The following is an 8,998-nucleotide window of genomic DNA, read 5'->3' on the forward strand; positions in this document are numbered from 1 at the left end:
GGAAATAAATGAGGAAAAAGAGAAGGAGGAGGAGGCAGCAGTGAAGGAGGAGGAAGAAGAAACAAAACAGGAGGAACAGGAAGAAATAAAAGAAGAAGAAGAGGACAACATGAAGGAGGAGGGAGAAGCAAAAGAGGAGGAAGAGGAAGAAAAAAATGAAGAGGGAGAGGAAGGGAAGGAGGAAGAGGAAGAAACAAAAGAAGAAGAGGGAGACATGAAGGAGGAGGAAGAGGAAGAAACAAAAGAGGAGGGGGAGGAAGTGAAAGAGGAAGAGGAAGAAACAAAAGAAGAAGAGGAAGACATGAGGGAGGAGGAAGAAGCAAAAGAGGAGGAAGAGGAAGAAGAGGAAGAAGTAAGCAAGGAGCATGATGAAGCAAAAGAAGAGGAAGAATCAAAACAAAAGGAGCAGGAAGTGGAAGAGGTAGAAAACCCCAAAGAGGAGGAGGAGGAAGAAGCAAAGGAAGAGGAGGAGGAAGTTAATGGAGAAGAGGAAGAACAAGAAGAAACTCAAAATGAAGAACAGGAAACTGAAGCTGAAGCTGAAAATGAAGCTGAAGAAGAAGAGGATGAGGACATTGGGGCTGATGATGAGGAAGAGACATCTGAATGCGGAGGAGATGCTAACGTCTCTGGAACTGGCAACAGTGCTGAAGGATATGCTGCAGAAGAGAGTGAAAAAGCTGAGCCGCATGAAGCTGAAGCAGAGGAAGATGCAAATCCAGAATCAGATGAGATGTGTTCTGCTAAGGAGGAAAACAATAGTGAAGGAGATGACAAATATGATGACAATTTTGAGGAACCTACCAGTGATGACCCTGACAAGGCACATGAAAAACATAAATTCAAAGGTAACAAGGCTTCTGAGAGAGCCTTAAAAGCCAAGGAAAGAAAAAGCAATAAAAGGCTAGGGACTCTGGACAAAGCAGCTGCCTTTTCTTGTTATTCTTCTGTAGGAAACTTCTCACAACAATCTCAGAAGGGGTCTGAAGATGAAGGTGAAGAAGAATGCAAAGATGACAATAACTCCATGAGCAATCTTCCTAATGGAGAAGTGCAAAGTGATGAGAGCAGCAAACCCTCACAGATGTATCCTGACAGCGAGGAAGAAGAGGACAAAGCATCTTCATGCACTGATCCTTTGGAAGATGAGGACCAGGTAGACGCTGAAGGGACAGATCCAAAGGAGGTTGAACATACTGGTAAAGTTCAGGCTTATAAAAAGAAAGAAGACTCTAATGAGATTGGCCAGGATGACCTGGACTTCTAGAACTGCTTATCAAAACCTGCTTTCTTCTTTCTTATTTTCATTCCTTTTTTTTAAAGTATATTTTCATTACATGTTACAGTATCTCCAGTGAGTTGAGCCATCATAATTGGCTTTTATTCTGAGTTAAATGTGGTAAACTTGATCTTGAGTCCTGTGAGTAATGTTGCAATTACCTGCCCTCATTTCCAGAGGGCTACTAAGCTCATTAAGATGTAGTATTTTTAATAGCAAAGTGGTTTGGGGAAAAGGAAGGCTGTTTTGTTTGTGATACCTTCTTGTGCCCACTCTTTAATTCATGCTGTTTGCTGCTTGAGTGATCTGTGGCTCTGCTGGGCATCATCTCTGAGTGACTTCAGGATGCCTTTTGTTTGTTGCATGCCATTTTCCTGGAAAGATTGCCAGTCCACAGAAACATGACGAAATCTGGATTTGTTGCCAAAGTCTGGCCAGAGCCCACAGAGAAATACATTCACTTCCTCCCTACATACCGTACCGTGCTCTACTGTACCCTACCCTATCTTACCCTACTCTACCCTACTCTACTCTACCCTACTCTACCCTGCTCTACCATACCCTACTCTACCCTACCCTACCCTACTCTACCATATCCTACCCTACTCTACCCTACCCTACCTTCTCTGTACTCAGAAAAAGGGTACAGATATCAAAGTCTTTCCTCACTTTCCCTATTTTTCTTTAGAAGAGGTTGAGATTACTCCTCATTTCACTGGAAATCCTCAGCACCAAGAAAGGTTATTGCAGTAGAGCTCTCCTCTTTCAGACCACCCATCTGTTTGTACTGTGCTAATTACTGTAGTATGTAATCATGTACTTGTAGATAAAAAAGATGAGTTAATTCACCTATCTATATGAGGTGTCTGAGGTAGTGGTTGAATACAATATTGACCAAATTAGAAATTAGTAAAGTTCCATTCCTTGTAATTACCTTTACTATGCCAATGATAGTATCTAAGCACTTTACAATCATCTGGGATCCCTCAGACAATTTTGTATGAGGCCCTGTTCCAAAGCTATAGGATCTGCAATTGTTCCATGCCTCACCCTTGCAGACAACAAATAAAACTTAAGCTAATTTTAGCTTTAACATGGAAAAAGTTTTGCATTTGTGCTGCAGCAAACAGCTGGAAGAGGCTCAAGAATTTACTGGAGACGCTGGACTTAACAAATCATGATAGAACTGCACTTAATTTAACAACTGTTTTCTACTAGATTGTATCTTTGAGAAACAGTCTATTTTATCAATACTTTGCAAGGACAATAAAACAACAAAAAAATTAGAGGGTGAAAACAAAATGCCTTAAACTGTATGGTGGAAAAGTACGTGTGTAGTAGTATTGTGCCAGGTTTGTGAAAGTGCATGCTGACATGTTGAAATAATCAATATTCAATATCAAATAATTTATATTGTTATCATTTTAAGAAACAGGTTTTTAAACTCGTAGCCAACCCATTGATTTCCACAGATAAGATTCATTTCACTCAAAGTAAGAATTCGGTTCAGCTCCAGAGGTGAACACCTAATTTTAGGTGTCTGAGAAATAGGGGTTTATATGGAGTAGTCAGTGGAGAGCTGGATCTCAGCTGGTGTGCCCTCACAAAGGCTTATAGTGCCATCCATCTGAGATCGTCCAGGAAGGATGTCCTTCTTTTTAACAAGATAAGATCTGGGCTTTCCTAAAAAGAAGGGTAACCCTAACTGTTAGCCTCATGTGGATGTCTTGGGTTTCCTAGGACATCTCAAGTGGAACTATGTGTTTCTCTAAATGCAACTCTGTTGAACCCTGACTGTCTCAAAGTTTGATATATTTTCTCATCTGGTAGTCTCATTTCCATGGTTTTTTCTGCAGACATTTCCATAACTAAGATTACTAGCTTTCCAGATACCTTAGAGTCTATATAGTTTAAACGTACAGGTTTAGTGGCAGTTAAGATGGCCTAGGGAACCCAGTATCATGCCCTAGTGTTGGCCTAAAGAGGTGCAGATCTTTCGTAGGTCCAGAGTCATATCACAAGCTCCTTTTAAATGTCAGGGGTGCTTGAGGGCATCTTAAACTGGATTAGTCGTGGATGTAAAAAAAACCTTAATCCACCCCTAAAACTGTGTAAGCAAATACTACCTCAAGAAACTGAAGTACAAGGTTATAACTAAGTGTTAAAACTCAATTGGCTTTGAAGTAGGTGTCGTGGTTTAACCCCAGCTGGCAGCTAAGCCCCACATAGCCTCTTGCTCACTGCTCACTGGTGGGACGGAGGAGAGAATCGGAAGAGTAGAAGTGAGAAAAATGATGGGTTGAGATAAAGATTGTTTATTAGGTAACACAAAAGCCTAATTTTGCAAGCAAAACAAACCAAGGAATTCATTCACAACTTTGCATCACAGACAGATGTTCAGCCATCTCCAGAAAAGCAGTGTTCCATCACACATGAATCGTTGAGAAGACAAACGCCATCACTCCAAACTTCCCTCCCTTTCCTTCTTCTTCTCTCAGCTTCATATGCTGAGCATGACATCATATGGTATGGAAGATCCCTTGAGTCAGTTGAGATCAGCAGTACTGCCTGTGTTCCCTTGCAGCTCCCTGTGCACCCCCAGCCTGGCCAGCTGCACGCTGGCTGATGGAGTGGTGTAAGGCCTTGACCGTGTGTAAGCACTGCTCAGCAATAGAGTGAAAACATCCCTGAATTATCAACACCGTCTCCAGCACAAATCCAACACATAGCTCCATACCAGTTACTATGAAGGAAATTAATTCTACCTCAGCTAAAACCAGCACAACAGGAAACTGGAAACTCTCCTCTGACACAGCAATAGTTACATGTTTTCTAGTATATCAATATTACATTACCAAGTTAATTCCCACATCTAGAATACATGATGAACACTACACCTACTCCAAGGGCCAGTCCTGTAGCTTCTGTACCATTAAAGGTCAGCCTTAAGGTGCTATTTGAAGGTTGTCGTGCATGAGCTTGGTGCTAGGCTTTGCATATAACTGAACATTGCTTATATGAGCTGGATTGGGTTGCAAATGCCTTCAGGCACCCATCGTTCACAAGACTTGATAGTCCTAATGAATCCTCCTTGTCTAGACTTATGCTTATGGCTAAAGACAGAACCCACACAGGAAAAGTGATCCCTCTGGCATTTACTGTCTGGGTCAGAAAGAAACAGAACTGCTGTAGGGCAGATTTCCCCTTCTATAGTGATGTCCCATGACATCAGTGTTCTGACTCTCTATTAAACCTCTCCAAAATTTCCACGAATCAATGCCAAAACACTTTTTTAAGGTGTCCAGCATAAGAAACATCAAAAATACAGTTGCATCCATTGATTTATAATTAAGGGAAATGCACCAAGGAGAAAATTACTGCTTGGCTAGATTCATATCACTGACTCTAGGCATGTGTATCAGTTTTTTTGTCCTGGGTTCTCCAGGCAATGTGAAGAGACAGGATCTCCCAGCAGTTATTCAGACTGTGACACAGGATTGTTATCTGGAGGGCTGGAAGCCCATGGATCGTAGCATCTTAACCCTGGCACTCTGAACAAATTCTTCACTATGAGGTTGGTGAGTCACTGGCACAGGTTGCCAGCTGCTGTGGCAGTGCTCAAGGCCAGGCTTGGCCAGAACAGAAGCTGTGGCTGCCCCATCCCTGGCAGTGTTCGAGGCCAGGTTGGGTGGAGCTTGAAGCAACCTGATCTAGTGGAAGGTGTCCCTGCCTGTGGCAGGGATGTTGGAACGAGATGAACTTGAAGGTCACTTCCAACCCAAACCATTCTGTGATTCTATGAGCCTATGAATTCAAGCTGTGACTACTCCTGCAGCTAGGAATTTGGCCAGGTACCATAAGGCTGGTTGGTTCAAAACCCAGCCTAGGGACACTGAGTGAGGGCTGTGGCATTTTTGTTCACTGATGCCTGCTAGGGAGCTATTCCAGATACCAGGGAAAATCAGTTTGCTGCCAAAGAATCCTGTTAGTGCCTGTCAGTCCCTGCAGCAGAACAGCTGGCCCAGCATGGCTGCTCAGTGGCCCTGCAGTGTGTGTCTCTCCACTTGGCAGAGACTGGCAGGTACAAAGTCATGTGTACATGTATTTTGGTTTCACAGGGAGCAAAGTGAAATGTCTGTCTTCTGACACATCAATTCTCTCAGGATTCAGAAAGGCACTGAGCTAGGTAGTCATAGTGCTGATCTTGACATGAGACATACACTGAAAGTGATACACATTGACTTAACTTTAAGCATTTCTAGTGAAGATATCTCCCTCTGAGCCCACCATCCAGACTCCCATTACAGAGAGAGAGGCAAAGAATAGCGTGATTCATCTTCTGTGGACAGCTACTTTAAGAGGAGAAGAATTACACTCTCAGGAGGCATTTCTCTCTGTGGAGTCTAGACAAGTTACTCAGATGGAGGTACTTCATGTGGAAAGAGCTGATTCCAACATAGCTACCCAAAAGCATCTCACAATGCTTATGATGGTGATTTGCAGACTGCCAGGCAACAGCTCAAGCCAGTCATCCCATGGAAGTTTTGGAAGTGTTTGTTGGCTTCAAGATCACCCTTCTCTGCTATTGCTAAAAGCCACTGCTGGAACTTAACGGGTTAGTGAAAGAGTGAACATTTCTGCTCCAGCTGTTGACTTTGCTTATTTTAAAGCTGCTTGTGCATAGCCAACATCACATCCTATCTGTGTTGAGTCAGTAAGCTCCTTGCTTGCAGCACCAGCAAGGAGAAAGAAATCAAATAGACCACAAAAATGTAATCACCAAACCATGACAACTGAAATCAATGGAGTTCTCCCCGCATGAGACCTGTTCCATACTTGTCTGTGTTTGGGCAGTGACGCACGCATGTGCCTGTCCTTGTCGGGGCAGCGTGGGCTCTGTACCCATATAGCCTGCTCACAAAAAGCCCCATTCAGAGAGGCTGGATCACATTGTTGATCCAGGAGACATATTGCTGAAGTAGGTATTTCTTTCCTTCATCAGTCTCTTCCAGGATCGCCCAGAGCATCCGTGAACAACGCACACAGCTGAAAAGGATCCCTCGCAGTTACATCTCTAGCTCTTGCACTGCTTCCAAAGTTTATATTTCCCCTTGGCTGGTATGACTCACATGCGTGTTCGGGCTTGCAGCTTCCCTCTCCCTCTTACAGCACGGGAACATGTGTTACCAGCCAGCTCCAGAGCTGTCACGTTTATACCGACTGCAAAGATAATGCTTGTCACCACCTGGAGGGGATTACAGCTGCTGTCTTTCAGCAGAGCTGAGTAGGAGGGAGAAGAGGCAATGTGAGACTTGCACAGCTGTATGGTGTGTTTGGCTGTGCAGAGCTGAATGGCACGTTTTGCCCCACATCTCTGTCTTCTGGGTGGTTGTTGTTTTGTTGGTTGTTTGTTTTTTACCAGCCAGACAAATTGCTTCTTGATGTATGTTGGGTATGTTTGCTTGTTGTTTTTTAAATAGGAAATTCTTAGAGAAAGATGAAGAGCAAGGTGGAAATGAAAGTGTAAACCACTAAAATAAAAGAAACGTGCTTTCTAAAGCTGAGGTCTTCACAGATGTGTTCAAGCAGACATGCCTCTCACTAATGGAGAGCAATAATTCCCCTTTCCTGGTGGGTCTTTACTGACCTAGCACTGTATTTAGCTCCAGCCACTTGAAATCCCAGCTGCCTTACAGGAAGAGGTGCTTTGTTGTTATTTCTGGACCTCAGGCTCCTCTGGTAGGCTTTGTTCTGGAGGGCAGGGAGAATTTCCAAGATGGCTCTGTATGTGCCCTGCAAGCTATCTTTTTTATTTAATTGGAAGGTGGAGAACTTGCATTACAGGGCTTGATGGCTCCTTGGCAAGTGGCAGGAACACATGCTCCTCCTAACAAAGGGTTAGGAATTGTGTGGAAAAACTTAAATCCATGCGCTGAAGCTCTGAAGCATCAAGCTCTGAAATCAGACGTTTGGAAGTTGCAGTGTTTTGTTCCAAAAGTGCAACACTACTTTCCTGCATCAAGACAGGCCTTGGGGGTAAGTCTATCAGTCCCATCTCCTCCAGAGAGGTATGTATGTCCTCATGGATGCAGGAGTAGAAGGCTGTGGTTAGGACATGGGATAAGGAACACATAAAAATGGTTTGAAGTGTTGCATATGACCACATCTCACATCCTTGGCAGTAGTCAGACCCTGCAATTTGTCCTCCAAATTAGATACCTTAAGTAAATGGTAGATAAGTGGGGAAGGGTAGCTAAGAAGGTCTGAAACAAACATGGACTTTCTGGGCCTGTGGGATCTCTCTCCATCTCTTCTGTTGGAGCTGTCCTGCTTTTGGTGAATAAATATTCACGAAGTCAGAAAGAGGTGCAGTACATACTCAGCAGAGAAGGGGGCTCAGATTCTGAGCTTCTGAATGGTGAATTACGGTCTTTTATATCCCAGAAAAATGCCAGACACCAAGACATCTCCTGAGCTGTGTCCACCTGACATAGCCTTCCTGGGAAACAACTCACCTGGGGATTCCCTAATTACTTTGATCTGCATTATTTCGGTATAGACAGATAAGTGTATACACATCCTCTATATGCCAGGGAAAGAGAGGGATTATCTAGCAAGGAATTCCTGATATCCCAAACCTTGTGTCCAAGACAGAAGGAATGGTATCTTCTGTGGTTCTCTAGAACATATTCAGGCTGCAGGTATTAATTCTCTCATGCCCCTGAGCCACAGACCCCATCACCATGTCAGGCTGAAGGAGCAATCTCTGTAACCTTGCAGCCATTGCTAATTTTAACTCCATGCCCTCTGAGGTGAGCACCAGGTTTTGTGCAGCTCCAACAGGAAGCATTCCCGCTGACCTTTAGAATTTCAGGAGCTTGATGCTTGCTTATCCCTGCAAGCCGCAGGAAAACCCCTACCTAAGAGCAACCTACAGAGTTTCCATTGCACTGCAATGAAATGTATTTCAAGTTTGAGGCAACTTAGAGGACAAAGCTCTGCTGAGAGAAGGATATATGTATTCTAAGCCCTGTGGTGTGAAAGCGGGGTTGAACTGTGAAGGTTGAAAGGGCAGGCCGTGGCAAGCTTGTGTTTCATTTTCCTCAGTAAAAAAGGATGGCTCCTCCTTAGCCTATTGCAGAGTCCTGGCCAACAAAAGTGACATGTATTAACCTTTCAGCTCTTGCATAAAGGATGGCTCCTTTTGCAGTTTTAAAAGAGCTGAGTGAGGCTCTTTCTGTCCTGTGACAGAGAGGGAGTAGGCATAAGAGCAAGGTCAGGACAGTGCTTCCTAAACTGATGGAAACACTTTGCCATGGTGCCTAATTAGTGTGTTACAGTACAGAAATCTTTCCCCTTTACTAGTCCCTCATCTGGATTTCTCCATGGTCCTAGGGGGCAGGACTGCCTTAGGACAATAGCTGTTTTGACTCCTGGCACTCCTGATCCCTTGTGCTGAGGTACAGAGAAGGCTTACTGCTCTAGGACCCAGACTCAATAAACATCATCTCTTCACTTCCCATTGCCTTACTATCTTGAAGAAATGCCTCTCCCGTCTGTGGCAGCAACCTCAACCACTCAGGGCTAATTGCATGTTAAACTTCATGAATGGCATGGGTAAGTTCCTGGAATATGCAAAAATATTTTTATTGTACACTAAAATGTTTGAAATAATTTGCTGGCTGCTAAACATTCAAATTGCTATATTTCTCTTTCAAG

The 8,998-nt window shown here is 43.7% G+C and overlaps 1 protein-coding gene across 1 annotated transcript in view; it reads left to right on the forward strand.

Annotated features, from left to right (window-relative positions):
• The window catches only part of RP1L1 (RP1 like 1), a gene marked incomplete at both ends in the record, with an annotated part of 29,678 nt that extends 28,411 nt beyond the window's left edge, over positions 1-1,267 (forward strand). The window contains one exon of the mRNA XM_080615954.1: positions 540-1,267. Coding sequence (XP_080472080.1) covers positions 540-1,267 — 728 coding nt within the window. The remainder of the gene's footprint in view (positions 1-539) is intronic.
• Between the last annotated feature and the right edge of the window lie 7,731 nt (positions 1,268-8,998).

Source organism: Psittacula echo (assembly GCF_963264785.1).
Source record: "Psittacula echo genome assembly, chromosome: 4".
Classification (NCBI taxonomy): domain Eukaryota; kingdom Metazoa; phylum Chordata; class Aves; order Psittaciformes; family Psittacidae; genus Psittacula; species Psittacula echo.